The sequence below is a fragment of the Capricornis sumatraensis genome, chromosome 5 (assembly GCF_032405125.1).
Source record: "Capricornis sumatraensis isolate serow.1 chromosome 5, serow.2, whole genome shotgun sequence".
Classification (NCBI taxonomy): Eukaryota; Metazoa; Chordata; class Mammalia; order Artiodactyla; family Bovidae; genus Capricornis; species Capricornis sumatraensis.
In genome coordinates this window covers 65,747,525-65,763,817 of record NC_091073.1, presented here as the reverse complement: position 1 = coordinate 65,763,817, position 16,293 = coordinate 65,747,525, and the positions used below count along the sequence as shown (strand labels likewise).

General features: G+C 39.4%; 1 protein-coding gene across 1 annotated transcript in view; it reads right to left on the bottom strand.

Moving 5' to 3' along the window:
- Nucleotides 1–16,293, bottom strand: part of MATCAP2 (microtubule associated tyrosine carboxypeptidase 2) — a 40,725-nt gene that overhangs the window by 12,175 nt on the left and 12,257 nt on the right. Inside the window, exons 2-4 of the mRNA XM_068973163.1 lie at nucleotides 6,439–6,582; nucleotides 5,664–5,796; nucleotides 4,794–5,099 (exon numbers count right to left, since the gene is read on the bottom strand). Of these exons, the coding sequence (XP_068829264.1) occupies nucleotides 4,794–5,099; nucleotides 5,664–5,796; nucleotides 6,439–6,582 (583 nt within the window). The remainder of the gene's footprint in view (nucleotides 1–4,793; nucleotides 5,100–5,663; nucleotides 5,797–6,438; nucleotides 6,583–16,293) is intronic.

Sequence of the window (16,293 nt, the reverse complement as noted above, 5' to 3'; positions counted from 1 at the left end):
CTATCATCTGAAGTTGCTTACATGCAGAATCTAAGTAAGACTGATAGAGATGACATAATTCATGAAGCAGAAAGAGATTCACAGACTTAGAAAACCCACATATGGTTACTGAATTGTAAAGGTGGAGGGCAAGGATAAATTAGGAGTTTGGGACTGACATATATAACCTACATTATTGAAAACAGATAACCAAGATGGACCTCCTGTATAGCACAGAGACTGTGCCAATATTCTCTAATAATCTGGGAAGAAACAAACGAGAAACTATGGATACATGCATATGTATAAAGGAACCATTTTGCTTCATATCTGGAACAACACTGTTTATCAACTATACTTCAAATGAAAAATTAAAAGAAACAAATAGGACCTAAATAAAATGAAAATTTCTGCACTCCTGAAGAAACCAAAACAAAAGGAAAGATCACCCTCACAATGGGAGAAAAGATTTGTAAAAGATCAACCAAAAAGAGCTCAATCATTAAAATATACAAAGAGTTCATGCAGCTCAGTATCAATAAAAGCAAGAATGCAACCAAATAACAGGCGGAAGACCTAAACAGACACTTCTCCGGAGAACACACGCAGAACTAAGAGGCATGCGGAGATGCTCAACAGCTCTGATTACCAGAGGAAGGCAAATCAAAACTACAGTGAGATACCATCTCTCACCAGTCACAACGGCTATCACCAAAACACCTATGAACAACAAAAGCTGGAGTGGGCATGGGGGAAACTGAGTCCTAACTGTTGCTGGGCACGTAAACTGGTACAGCCAGTATAGAGAACACTGCGCAGGTTCTGTAAGAACGAAAAGTAGAGATACCACATGCTGCAGCAATCCCACTCCTAGGCACCTCTGCCCAAACCCTCGGTGCAGAAGATACAGGCAGCCCAGTGTGTTTTCAGCACTGTTTACAGTAACTGACATGGAAGCAGCCTATTTTTCCATCGATAGGATAAGGGGTAAGGAAGGTCTGATACACATGCCAAATGGGACAGTACTCAGCCACAGAAAGGAGTGGAATAATGCCACTGGCAGCAACAGGAATGGCCCTGGAGACTCTCATTCTAAGTGAAGTCACATAGGCAAAGACGAGTATCACCTGAAATTGCTAACGTGCAGACTCTAAAAAAATGATACAAATGAAATTTACAAAACAAAACAGGCTCACAAACTTAGAAAACAAACTTAGGGTTATTACCAAAGGAGAAAGATGGAGGGCAAGGACAAATTGGGAGTTAGAGACTTACAATGCATTATGAGACTGAAACAGATAGCCAAGAAGGACCTGCTCTATAGCACTGTGAACTCTGCTCAATATTCTCTAAAAACTTAAGCGGGAGAAGAATTTGAGAAAGAAGAGATACATGTACATGTATGACTGTGCACCTGAACTAACAGAACACTGTTAGATCTACTTCAAATTAAAATGAAAATTGAAAGAAACAAATAAGATCTAATTATTCTCAAAGGCTTTTGCACAGCTGAGGAAACCATGAACAAAAGACAACCCACACAACAGGAGAAAATATTTGCAAAGATTAATCTTGAAAATATACAAAGAGTTTGCACAGTTCAATATCAAACAAAACAAACAACACAATCTAATAATGGGCAGAAGACCTTAACAGACATTTCCCCAAAGAACACACACAGATGGCCACAAGGCACATGGAGAGATTCTCAACACTGCCAATTATCAGAGAAATGCAAATCAGAACTACAATCAGATATCACCTCACACCAATGCAAATGGTCATGATCAAAAATCTACTAGACATGGGATCTAGAACGGTCTCCTGTATATAAAAAATAAAAGAGTTGAACTGAACTTAAAAAATCTATAAACAAATACTGAAGAGGATGTTGAGAAGAGTAAATTGGTACAGCAAAAAGTAAATTATGGAGGACATTATGGAAATGCCTCAAAAAAATTAAAACTAGAGCTACCAGATGATCGCGCACTGCCACTCCGGGGCATCTATCTGGGGAAACTATGGGTAAAGGATACGTGTGCCCCAGTGTTCACTACAGTGCTATTTATAATAATGGAGAAAACCAGTATGGCTCCTGACAGAGGAATGAGTAAAGCAGAGGCACATGCATACGATGGTATACATCGCCCAGCCATTAAAAAGAAGCCATTTGCAGCAACATGGATAGATCAGGAGATTATCCTTCGTGAAGACCGAGAAAGACAAAGATCTGATATCGCTTATATAGCGGATCAAAAAAATGATACAAATCAAGTTTGCATCTGTTTGCAAAACAGAAACCGAATCACAGACTTAGAATACAAACTTACAGCTACCAAAGGAGATCGGTAGGGGCGAGAATAAACTGGTTGGTTGGGATTAACATGTCCATACTGCTATATTTGAAACAGATAACCAGAAAGGACCTGCTATATAGAAAAGGGAACTGTGGTAAAATTCTGTAGTAACCTAAATGGGTGATGCACTTGGCAAAGAATAGATATATCTGTGTGACTGAGCAACTTCACTGTACACGTTCGGCTAACACAGCACTGTTAATCAACTGTGTGTGTGTGTGCTCAGCTGTTCAGTCGTCTCCAACTCCTTGTGACCCCAGGGGACTGTAGCCCACCAGGCTCCTCTGTACACTCCAATATAAAATAAATCTTAAAAAATAAATTAGAAAAAACCAAAAACATTAGTATGACAAGAAACAAAAAACAAATGTCCAAGATGTCTCCCTATTAAAAGTGGTTAAAGAGACCTTGCTGCCAGAAGTAATGCATGAACAGTGACTTTTTCCATCCCCTGTAAAAGACATTTTTGGAGGAGCTGGGAATATTTAAATACGGTATATGGAAGAGTTGATACTGCTGAATTAAAACTCACTTCCTTAAGTGTGATAATGATACTGTTTTAAGTAGAAGAGAATGTTTTTAGTCTTAGGAAATGCATGCTTAATTAAGTTCTTAAGGAATGAAATGTCAAGTGTACAATTTGCTTTTAAAAATTTACAGAGAGGATGTCTCTGGCGGTCCAGTGGTTAAGAATTTGCCTGCCAATGCAGAGAACATGGATTCGCTCCTTGGCCCAGGGAAGATCCCACACGCCATGAGCAACTATGCCCATGAGCCACAACGCCTGAAGCCCGTGTGCTGCCACGAGAGGCCACTGCCACGACAGGCCACCGCACCACACCTAGAGAGTAGCCCTCACTCACTGCAACTAGAGAAAGCCCCCAAGAATGACCTGGTGTAGCCAAAACAAACCAAGGAATACATAACTTTTAAAAAAGTCACAAAGAGGGGACTTCCCTTTTTGTCCAGTGGTTAAGACTTCATCTTTCAATGAAAGGAGTGTGGGCCCAATCCCTGGGCAGGTAGCTAAGACCCCTCATGTGTCTCTTGCCAAAACTCCAAAAACATAAAAAAAAGATGCAATATTGTAACAAATTCAATAAAGACTTTAAAAATGGCCCACATTAAAAAAAAAAAAGAAAACTTTAAAAACAAAGTCAGAATAGCATCAAGAAAGTGAAAAGACATACTACAGGAAAAAATATTTCATTATTTGGTAAGAGATTTGTATCTATACTATATAAAAAAAAAACCTCTTACCTCAATAATAAAGACAAACCAATTAAAAATGGGCACATTATCTAAACAGTTCTCCAAAGAAAATACACAAATAGCTGATAATCACATGAAAAGATACTGAATATCATTAGCCAGCAGACAAACCACGAGTTAACCACTTTATACCCACTAGCATGGCTATAATAGTAATTAAAACATGAAGATACTAGGTGTTTTGGAGGATATGGTATACTAGAAATCCTCCTACAGTGTGGTGGGATTGTAAAATGGTGCAGCACTTTGGAAACACTGGCAGTTCCTCAAAAGGTTGGGCACAGAGTTACCTATAAGCCCAAAATTCCACCCCTAAGTATACACTCAGGAGAATTAGCAATATAAGCTTGTACACAAATACTCATAATAGCATTAATCATAATAGCCAAAAAGTGCAAGCAACCAAAATGCCCATTAACTGGTGAAAGAATAAATAAAAGGCATCATATGCATGCACTGGGACATTATTCAGCAATGAAAGGACTGGCATACCGATCTGGGACATTATTCAGCAATGAAAGGACTGGCATACCGATCTGGGACATTATTCAGCAATGAAAAGGACTGGTATACCAATGCACACTACAGTATGAACGAACTTTATAAATGCACCGAGAGAAACCAGCCTCAAAGGATCACATGTGATTCCACGTACATCAAACATCCAAAACAGGCAAAACTAATAAAAGTAGATTGATGGTTATTTACTGCTGGGAACAATGGGGAAAGAGAACAGGGAATGCCTGCTAATGGAATAAGTTTCTTTTGAGGGTGATGAAATGTTCTGGAATTAGACAGTGGTATTGTCTGCACAACTCTATGAACATTATAAACACCACTGAACTGTATATTTAAAATTGATGAACTACGTATCTCAAAAATACTATTTTTAAAGTCAGAGAGAAAGCAAAAATGGAAAAATGTTAACAACTAGTGAATCCAGAGTGTTTTAAGTGTTCATTCCTTCATTATTTCCCAATTTCTGTAGGTTTGAAATTTTTCTTAAGAAATGAGCAAAATACTGCTAACAAAATGTGGTTTGGTAAAATCAGCACTGACCTCAAGTAACAAAAGTTTAATTTTTCAAAGGTGAGTGGATTCAATGATGGGAAGAGCAGGATGTGACCAAAATCAATAGACAAGTTACCCAATAAATCACAAAATCTACAGTTAAGGCACTCTCACCTGGTTGAGAGGTATCAGTCCATCCCCTCTTGGCTCGTACACAATAATCCCATCTCGTATTGGGGTCCTTGACAAACTGTCCAAGATCTCTGAATAGTTCACAAAAAGACATCTGGCTGGCGCGATAAACAGTGTAGTAGAGGAGGGCAGCCCTCCATAAAAAGGGGTCTTTTCTAAACAGGACACTGTGGATACTCGCCAGTCCTTCCTCTGTGGGGTTGTTTGGCTTTAGTTCAAGTTTTTTACGGCCAGTCCAACTGTTCCATGGCTGCTGAAGGTTGTTAATACCTCGAAAATAATGTGTGCCTATGGAAAAAATAAGGCACATGAAAAGCAAGAAATGCATTCTCATTTCAATTCTTCTCCAAGAAAAGATTCTACCAACAGTTCTAAAACCAAATTGATGTATACCTAACAAATCAAAACAAAGCAGAAAATGGCCTGACCCTAATGCCTTTGGGTTTGACCGAGGACACTGCCTTCAGAAGGATTCTATTTCTCACTAGAAGAGGTATAACTTTTAAGGCAATTTATTTTCTTTTTAAGAGAAGAATTATAGACTTGATATTTGAAAAGAATCTCAGAGGTCACTTAATTCCATTCCCTCAGTTGAAGGTGGGTGAACTGGCAGATGCTTTGCTGTCTGAGCCACCAGGGAAGCCCGAACTGAAATCCAGAGGAGTTAAATGACTCTCCATTTACACAGTACCCTAAAAAATTTAATTTGAAGACACTAATATCTTCACTTTAAGTGACACCTAACAGTTTCATCACTTTTTGCCAAATACTACCAAGAAAAAAGTATTAAAAAAAGGTGCTTGAGGTAATTTGTTATTACAACTGAGTAAGTGGAGAAGGGTGGTCGCCTACCTATTTCATGCCTCAGCATTCCTTCCAGCCAGTGCTCTCGTGCAGTGGAAACATTGATGGTCAACGTTGGACATCCATTTACTACTGTCATGGAAGCTCTGGAAAGCAGGTCCTCAGTGAGATGAACTACAATCTAAGAAGCAAAAGTTAAAATACACACATATACAAGACGAAACATAGAAGGCAGGGGGAGAAAGTTTTCACATACAATAGGCCCATAAATTAACACCTTTTTCTTTTGTTTATACCAAGAAACCAAGAAGCTGAAATGCAGAATCACTTTCCTTGGAATTTTGAGCTTTGGGAACTCAAGAACCTTTACTAGATTGAAAGAAAAGTAGATAGCTATGCAGAGGACACAGAGACTGTCCCTCTGCTCTGCTCTCACATACAGTCCCTGGGATGAAATGATGCAAAGGAAGGTGCAGGAGCCTAGTCACTGCTAGGTCCACGCTTACTTTGAGACTCAACACTAGGAACTGGCCATTAATAAGAAAGGCCACTGTGGCAAGTCTCTTCCTTAATATTTTCCTAAAGCAATTCATATATTCCCACAAGCTACCCAAAAATGGTAATAAGAGGAAAAATAAACTGAACACAACAATTCAATGCAACAAAAACTTAAACATATTTAATTAGAAATCTGGATGACTTATTCAATGAGTAAAATAATGCTGGGAAAACAAAACCTGCAGGAAAAAAAAGAAAAACACGTAGCACTCACTAAGAGTTACAATGTTCAGTCAACTCATCATGTTCACTCATGATTTCATACCTCACCCATGCAGCCTTCTTTCATCATGTACTTCCTAACATGGCTCCAGATTCGAGTTTTAGACAGCAGGCTACCACCGGTGGCCTGTTCAAATTTTTCATAACTTCCATACTTTTGTAAAGTCAGTTCCATAATATTGATGGACTGTAAAAGAAACAGAGATAAAGTAAATTGTCTCCGATTACTCTGATGTGAGTAATGAGCTATATGCTTATCATGACCTGTTCTGTGTTTACTGATTTACAAATTAAATTGTAGCTAAGCACATTTTTCTAAAGAGTTTTCACTCATTTTCACAAGTTTTTACAAAACACTTATGTACATACTTCTTAGCATGGGATAAAGGGGCTCAAGCACTGCACACCTGTCAATATCTAACAGGCTGAGTTCTTAGTTTCTCTTGGCTTCTCTAGGACCAGCTGGTGGTTCTGCAGAACTCAGAAGGTATGTCTCCCGTCTAATCGCTAGTATATAATTAGCACTTGGATAAAGAAAAAAATATTTCCAATTTTTAAGAACACACAAAAGAATCAACCATTCGTCTGTGATGATCCTATAGAACTTGAAGTTCTCCTTCGGCAGAAAACAGTCTCAACATTACTAAAAATACTTTTTATCTATCATTCAGGGCATGATATCTACTTCTCATGGGCATGACTATCTACTTCTCATTCTTCATAAACTTTCACATGAAAAGAATATGAATGTTGAGATCTTTTTCTCTAAACAGAAATATACAGAAAGACAGACTAAGAAAAGTAAGAAAACTGGTAAAAATCACAGATGATCAGCATCTATGGGAAAGCCACCAAAAAGGTAAACCTAAGAATGGAAAATGCTATTGAAAGATCTTCTGGAAAAAACATCTAGAAAATTCACACGTATATGTCTTATATGAATGGTGACAGAAGCTAGAAAATTCAGACACCCGTTATATTAAGTCTAAAACTTCTAGCTGTCATCAGACTAGTAAAGAGATGAAAAGTACAACCTCTAGAGTCACACTACCTGAGCTGCCATCCTGGCTCTGCCACCTTCTGGCTGTGTGACTCTGAGCAAGTTACTTATTACTAAGCCTCCTTATTAGTAAATGAGGATAACTACAATAATGTCTACTTCATGGCTCTGTTGAGAAGAACTACCAACCTCTGTAAAGCACGGTGGCAGATACAAGTAGTCAATACATCTCAATTATTACATCAGCATTGTAATCACCACCAGTCTGTCATCATTCTTTATAAATATCACCACTGTAGATGACAGGCTCATATCACCACTGTAGATGACAGGCTCAACACAAAGACTACAGTAAAGCTCAGGCACTACAAGTTATAAGTAAACATATATATCCCCACTGGAAAATACTTATTACCAATAAACTAGGCATGAATTATCAAGTTATCGTAACAAGAAATGGCTTCAACAGGTCTGCCTGGCTTCTGTTCCCAGAGTTATCACGAAAAGCCTTGCATTTCAGATTATAGCATGTGTTCTCAGTAGTGTCAGACTCTTTGCAACCCATGGACTGAAGCCTGCCAAACTCATCTGTCCCTGGAATTGTCTAGGCAAGAATACTAGAGTGGCTTGCCATTTCCTACTCCAGGGGATCTTCCAGACCCAGGGATTTGAACCCACTTCTCCTGCACGAGCAGGAAGAATTCTTTACCACTGTGCCACCTGGGAAACATTGGTCCAAAAGCCAGAAGCATTGGAATTGTCCTGGAAACTGGTTTCAACTTCAGAATTTTGCCTGCCTCCAAGATGCATGCACACTGAATCATAATTTGCATTTTAACAACATTCCCCAGGTGATTCAGGAACACAGTAGAAAGCTAGAAGGGTCTCAGAGAATGGGAACACAGCAAATAACCCAGAGGCTAATTTACTTATCTGACAACCAGGATAATTAAAAGAACAAATTAGCATATAATTAAAAGGCCATTTTAGCAGATTAGCTAAGGTATTTGCATACACTGGTCTAAAGGTCACTGCTACTGCTGCTAAGTCGCAGCAGTCCGACTCTGTGCGACCCCATAGACGGAAGCCCACCAGGCTCCTCTGTCCCTGGGATTCTCCAGGCAAGAACACCGGAGTGGGTTGCCATTTCCTTCTCCAATGCATGAAAGTGAAAAGTGAAAGTGAAGTCGCTCAGTCGTGTCCGACTTTTAGCGACCCCATGGACTGTAGCCTACAAGGCTCCTCTGTCCATGGGATTTCCCAGGCAAGAGTACTGGAGCGGGTTGCCATTGCCTAGTCATCATTATATCAGAGTTAGAAGAAAGTGAGAAATTTTGCCTTAATTCCATAAGAGACAGAAGTGGTACTTCTATACTGGACTTACATTTAGACCTAAAAAAAGCTAAAGAATTTTTTTTATTATAACTTGTGCTTGTAAGTTTTTAAAAGTATCTACTTAGTTTAGGAAAAATTAGCTTTTCTAGCATATGCTTACTCAGTAGGAAAATGTTATTATCTGGTTACTATTACAGCAGATATAAAACAGTCTAAAGAATTTAGAAAAACTTAAATAAAGGTGATCCTAGTTATCACCAACAAATGGTACTTAATAGACGGCTACTAAGAATTCACACAGTAAGTATTCATTTATATTCATAATAGGGAACACAGATTTAATTGAAAATTTATCAAAAACAGAATCAGAAGATATTAAGAAGAGGTGGCAAGAATACAAAGAAGAACTGTACAAAAAAGATCTTCACGACCCAGATAATCACGATGGTGTGATCACTCACCTAGAGCCAGACATCCTGGAAAGCAAAGTCAAGTGGGCCTTAGGAAACATCACTACGAACAAAGCTAATGGAGGTGATGGAATTCCAGTGGAGCTATTTCAAATCCTGAAAGATGATGCTGTGAATGTGCTACACTCAATATGCCAGCAAATTTGGAAAACTCAGCAGTGGCCACAGGACTGGGAAAGGTCAGTTTTCATTCCAATCCCAAAGAAAGGCAATGCCAAAGAATGCTCAAACTACCACACAATTGCACTCATCTCACATGCTAGTAAAGTAATGCTCAAAATTCTCCAAACCAGGCTTCAGCAATACATGAACCATGAACTTCCAGATGTTCAAGCTGGTTTTAGAAAAGGCAGAGGAACCAGAGATCAAATTGCCAAAATCCACTGGATCATCGAAAAAGCAAGAGAGTTCCAGGAAAACATTTATTTCTGCTTTATTGACTATGCCAAAGCCTTTGACTGTATGGATCACAATAAACTGTGCAAAGTTCTTCAAGAGATCGGAATACCAGACCACCTGACCTGCCTCTTGAGAAATCTGTATGCAGGTCAGGAAGCAGCAGTTAGAACTGGACATGGAACAACAGACTGGTTCCAAATAGGAAAAGGAGTCCGTCAAGGCTGTATATTGTCACCCTGCTTATTTAACTTCTATGCAGAGTACATCATAAGAAACGCTGGTTTGGAAGAAGCACAAGCTGGAATCAAGATTGCCGGGAGAAATATCAATAACCTCAGATATGCAGATGACACCACCCTTATGGCAGAAAGTGAAGAACTAAAGAGCCTCTTGATGAAAGTCAAAGAGGAGAGTGAAAAGGTTGGCTTAAAGGTCAACATTCAAAAAACTAAGATCATGGCATCTGGCCGCATCACTTCATGGCAAATATGTGAGGAAAAAGTGGAAACAGTGGCAGACTTTATTTTTCTGGGCTCCAAAATCACTGCAGATGGTGATTGCAGCCATGAAATTAAAAGATGCTTACTTCTTGGAAGGAAAGTTATGACCAACTTAGACAGCATATTCAAAAGCAGAGACATTACTTTGCCAACAAAGGTCCATCTAGCCAAGGCTATGGTTTTCCCAGTGGTCATGTATGGATGTGAGAGTTGGACTATAAAGAAAGCTGAGCGCTGAAGAATTGATGCTTTTGAACTGTGGTGTTGGAGAAGACTCTTGAGAGTCCCTTGGACTGCAAGGAGATCCAACCAGTCCATCCTAAAGGAGATCAGCCCTGGGTGTTTATTGGAAGGACTGATGTTGAAGCTGAAACTCCAATACTTTGGCCACCCGATGTGAAGAGCAGACTCATTTGAAAAGACCCTGATGCTGGGAAAGACTGAGGGCAGAAGGAGAAGGGGACGTCAGAGGATGAGATGGTTGGATGGCATCACCGACTCGATGGACATGGGTTTGGGTGGACTCTGGGAGCTGGTGATGGACAGAAAGGCCTGGCATGCTGCAGTTCATGGGATCGTAGAGTCAGACACGACTGAGCGACTGAACTGAACTGATCCTGAAAAAGTACCCTAACAAATATAAGATTAAAAAATTACACTGGCAGTTTAACAACACTGGGGAAACCTTGTTCCTATCAACTATTACATACATCAAAGAAAGAATAAAAATAGTGGGAGCTTTTTTGGAGAAGGGATGTTAAGTTTTCTCTCCAAATGCCATACAATAGCACATCATTTCTTTCACTGCATGACTACATGCACCAACATGGTAGCAACCCTACATGGGAGCTACACAGATGGTCCCAAAAGCTTAGCTGAATATGTCATATTCAATCATTCTTCACTGAAATGTCCATCCTGTTGTCATCTCTAGAATTTTTTTTATTAGTTTTCAACTGGTTCAACCTAGACACATTTGTCAGTGATCACACAGATTTCTAATATCCTTCACTGACTTTCCAATCCATTTGCATTAGACTCCAAAAGAGAGAGACAGTGGTTGGATAGGTGAATAAATTCAAGTTTTAAGAGACAAGTCAGCAGTGTTCAGTGGTTACTTCATCAGTGAATATTTTTGTGTGACAAGAATTTCTGCTTCGTTATGCAACCTCCTACAGGCCACACAGATTTTACAAGTATGATTTCAACTTTGGAAAAAACAAAAGGCAATAAGCAATTTTAAAAGGCACAAAGAAGCCTGGAAGGATACACCCAAATGCTACATGATATGATGTTCATCTTTGGGAAAGGGTAATGTGCTACACTGATGTTTGTTTGCACTTTACAGGACTTGTTTAAATTGTTTACAATATGCAAAGGAAAAAATCATTTTTTCTAGTTTCCCTGAGGTATGGTTGACAAAAATTGCATAATGATGTGTTTAAGGTATATAATGTGATGATTATATATATACACACACACACACTGTGGAATGAATACTACAATCAAATTGATTTACAAATCCATCACCTCACATATGCAGTGGGAACATCTAAGATCTTAGCAAATTTCAAGTATAAAATATATTATTATTACCTATAATCATTATGCTGTATTTTAGATACCTAGGACTTATTACAAGTTTATAACTGAATTTTGGTACCCTTTGATCCACACCTTGCCACAAGTTTTTATTTTTTAAAACAGGAAAAAAAAAAGTTCATCCTTTCCCCCTCGAGCTCAGAAAATCAATATCTATACCACTTTGAGAATCAAACTTTCACACACCTTCACATGGTTCATACTTTTAAGAGGCAATAAATTTCATGTCAAATCTCTCTTCTCCATTGATACCATTTAGGTTAATCAGAAAACTACATCTCCCAATATTATTTGATGGGAGACTCAAACAAGCATCAGGGAATCCCCCAATCACCAGTTTCAATTTGTCATTCAGAATATCCCTTTCCTATCTTCAAATATATCACCACCATTTCTTTAACTTCCAATGACATTCAAGTATTAAAAAGGAAAAAAGTTCAAGTTAATTTAACCAATTTAAAACATAAATCACACATCTAATTAAAGATTTTTCACCTCCCCTAGGCAGGGCCTGGTCTGGGGCCTAAAGAACTTTCACTAGGAAAGGAAGGCATAATCAGTGATTTGGGTCCTCCTAATAAGAAGCACAAGCTGGAATCAAGATTGCCAGGAAAAATATTAATAACCTCAGATATGCAGATGACACCACCGTTATAGCAGAAAGTGAAGAGGAACTAAAAGCCTCTTGATGAAAGTGAAAGAGGAGAGTGAAAAAGTTGGCTTCAAGCTCAACATTCAGAAAACTAAGATCATGGCATCTAGTCCCATCACTTCATGGCAAATAGATGGGGAAACAGTGGAAACAGTGTCAGACTTAATTTTTTGGGGCTCCAAAATCACTGCAAATGATGACTACAGCCATGAAATTAAAAGATGCTTACTCCTTGGAAGGAAAGTTATGACCAACCTAGATAGCATATTCAAAAGCAGAGACATTACTTTGCCAACAAAGGTCCATCTAGTCAAGGCTATGGTTTTTCCAGTGGTCATGTATGGATGTGAGAGTTGGATTGTGAAGAAAGCTGAGCGCTGAAGAACTGATGCTTTTGAACTGTGGTGTTGGAGAAGACTCTTGAGAGTCTCTTGGACTGCAAGGAGGTCCAACCAGTCCATTCTAAAGGAGATCAGCCCTGGGTATTCTTTGGAAGGAATGATGCTGAAGCTGAAGCTCCAGTACTTTCGCCACCTCATGCGAAGAGTTGACTCATTGGAAAAGACTCTGATGCTGGGAGGGTTTGGGGGCAGGAGGAGAAGGGGCAACAGAGGATGAGATGGCTGGATGGCATCACTGACTCGATGGACGTGAGTTTTAGTGAACTCCGGGAGTTGGTGATGGACAGGGAGGCCTGGCGTGCTGCAATTCATGGGGTCGCAAAGAGTCAGAGACGACTGAACTGAACTGAATCTCTCCCCCATTTCCCTTCAGCATATTGAATATGCAGTACTTTTAATATATTCTGTGGCTCAGCGGGTACAGAATCTGTCTGCAAATGTAGGTGACACTGGAGACTTGGGTTTGATCCCTGGGTCGGGAAGATCCCCTTGAAGTAGGAAATGGTAGCCCACTCCAGTATTCTTGCCTGGAAAATGCCCTGGACAGAGGAGCCTGGTGGGCTACCGTCCATGGGGTCACAGAGAGTCGGACAGGACTGAGTGACTGGGCTTTTTGTTTGTGTACTGAATATAGTCAATATATGGAAGAGGGAGTGAACAATTCCTGTATAACTGGTTCAGCTGTGGTCCTTCTCCCTTGACTATAATGCTACGGCAGGCCTTTTATAGAAGGTGCCTCCACTGCACAGCTACTGACCAACTTCCTCCAACAGAATCTATCCAAGAAGCCCCCCTGAAGTGGACCACTACCAAAACAACTTTTACAAAATTTAAAAGCACAACAGACCTTAATCAAAAAACAAGAAAAAATTTCAAGGAAACAACCTAACCTGGCATGTAAAAGAAAATGACCAACATACAAAACCTAAAGTCAGCAGAAGGAAGGAAAGAATAAAGATTAGGGAGGGCTTCCCTGGTGGCTCAGACAGTAAACAATCTGCCTACGATGCAGGATACCCAGGTTCGTCCCCTGGGTCAGGAAGATCCCCGGAGAAAGGAATGGCAACTCACTCCAATATCCTTGCCTGGAGAATCTCATGGACAGAGGAGCCTGGTGGACTACAGTCCATGAGGTCACAAAGAGTCGGACATGACTGAGTAACTAACACTTTCTTTCAAAATTCTAAAGGGAGGGGATAATGAGCTTTTAATAACAATGATAAGAATGATAACCCCTCCTTCCTAGAAAATCATTATCATTCAGATAGCCTTTGCACTGGAAAACCAAGGCAACTTGACATGACTGAGCAACGGACACTTTCACTTTCTTCACACTCCCTAGTGGCTGAGTGGTGAAGAGTCTTCCTGCCAATGCAGGAGATCCGAGTTCAATTCCTAGTCTGAGAAGGTCCCACATGCCTTGGAGCTAAGCCCGTGCATCACAACTATTGAACCTGTGCTCCAGAGCCTGGGAACTGCAACTCCTGAGCCCACATGCTCAACTCCTGAGCCCACACTCTGCAGAGCCTGTGCTCCGCAACAAAAGCAGCCACCACAACGAGAAGCCCACGCACAGTGCAGGCCCCACCTGCCACAGCCAGAGAAAAGCCTGAGTGGCAATGAAGACCCAGCACAGACAAAATACATAGAATCAAAAAATAAAGATTAGGGAGGAAATAAAATAGATACTAAAAACAATAGAAAAAAAAAATCAACAAAAACAAGAGCTGTTTCTTTAAAAGGGTAAACAAAATTAACCTCTAGCCAGAAGAAATGAGAGAGTACCCAAACAAAATAAGAAATGAAAAAGGAGAAATCTTGAGTGATACTACAGAAATACAAAAAACCATAAAAGAATACTATGAACAATTACATGGCAACAAATTTGACAACCTAGAAGAAATGGACAACTTTCTAGAAACATACAGCCTGCCAAAACTGAATCAAGAAAAATAATTTGAAGAGATGGATCACTAGAAGTGAAATGGAATCTGTAATCATAAAAAAAAAGCTTCCTACAAATCAAAGTCCAGGACCAGATGACTTCACAGGTGAAGTCCACCAATCATACAAAGAAGAACTAATACCAGCTCTTCTCAAACTCTTCTGAAAGACTGAAGTGGAGGAACATTCCCAAAGACATTCTATGAGGCCACCATCACCCTGAACTGAGACCAGACAAAGACACCACCAAAAAAGAAAATTACAAGCCAGTATCTTCAATGAATATAGATGCAAAACTTCTCAACAAAATATTAGCAAACCAAATCCCAACAACACATTAAAGAAAGATCACACACCATGACCAAGTGGGATTCATCCCCAATTCACAAGGACGGTTCAGCATACACAAAATGAACCACATTACACCACATTAACGAAAGTAAAAAACCACATGTATCTCAATAGATGTAGAAAAAGCACTTAAAATTCAACATCCATTCATGATAAAAACTCTTACCAAAGCAGGAACAGCGGGAACATATCTCAACATAATAAAAGTCATTTATGACAAACCCACAGATAATATAATACTCAACAGTGAAAAGTTAGAAGCCTTCCCACTAAAATCTGGAACAAGTTAAGGATTCCCACTCTCACCACTTCTCTTCAACACAGTATTGGAGGTCCTAGCAGCAATCGGACAAGAAAACGAAGGAAAAGGTATCCAAATTGGGAAGGGTAAGATAAAATTGTCACTATATGCAGATGATATGATACCATAAATAGAAAACCCTAAGGACTCCACACAAAAACTAGGCAAAACATTCTCTGACATAAATCGTACCAATATTTTCTTAGGTTAGTCTCCCAAGGAAATTGAAACAAAAGCAAAAATAAACAAATGGGACATAATCAAACTTACAAGCTTTTGCACAGTAAAGAAAACCATTTTTAAAAAATGAAAAGATAACTTATGGAAGAAAAATTTGCAAATGATGCAACGGACGAGGTTGTAATCTTACGATGTATCAATAATATCCCATACAACTCAACAATAAAAAACCCAGTCGAAAAATGGGCAGATGACCTTAATGGACATTTCCCCAAAGAAGACATACAGATGGCCAGCAGGCACATAAAAAGATGCTCAACACCACTAATTATTAGAGAAAAGCAAATCAGAACTACAATGAGGTACCACCTCACACTGGTCAGAACGGTCATCATTTAAAAGTCTACAAATAACAAATGTTGGAGAGGGTGTGAAGAAAAGGGAACCCTCCTATGCTGTTGGTGGGAATGTAAGTTGGTTCAGTCCAAGGAAAGAAGTATGGAGGTTCCTCAGAAAACTAAAAAGAGAATTACCACATGATCCAGCAATCCCACTCCTGGGAATATAACTGGACAAAACTATAATACAAAAAGATACACGCACCCCTATGTTCATAGCAGCATGGTTCACAATAGCCAAAATATGGAAACAACTTAAATGTCCATCAACAGATGAATGGATAAAGATGGTGTGTTACATATACACAATGGAATACTACTGGGGCATAAAAATGAACACTAATGTCATTTGTAGCAACACGGAA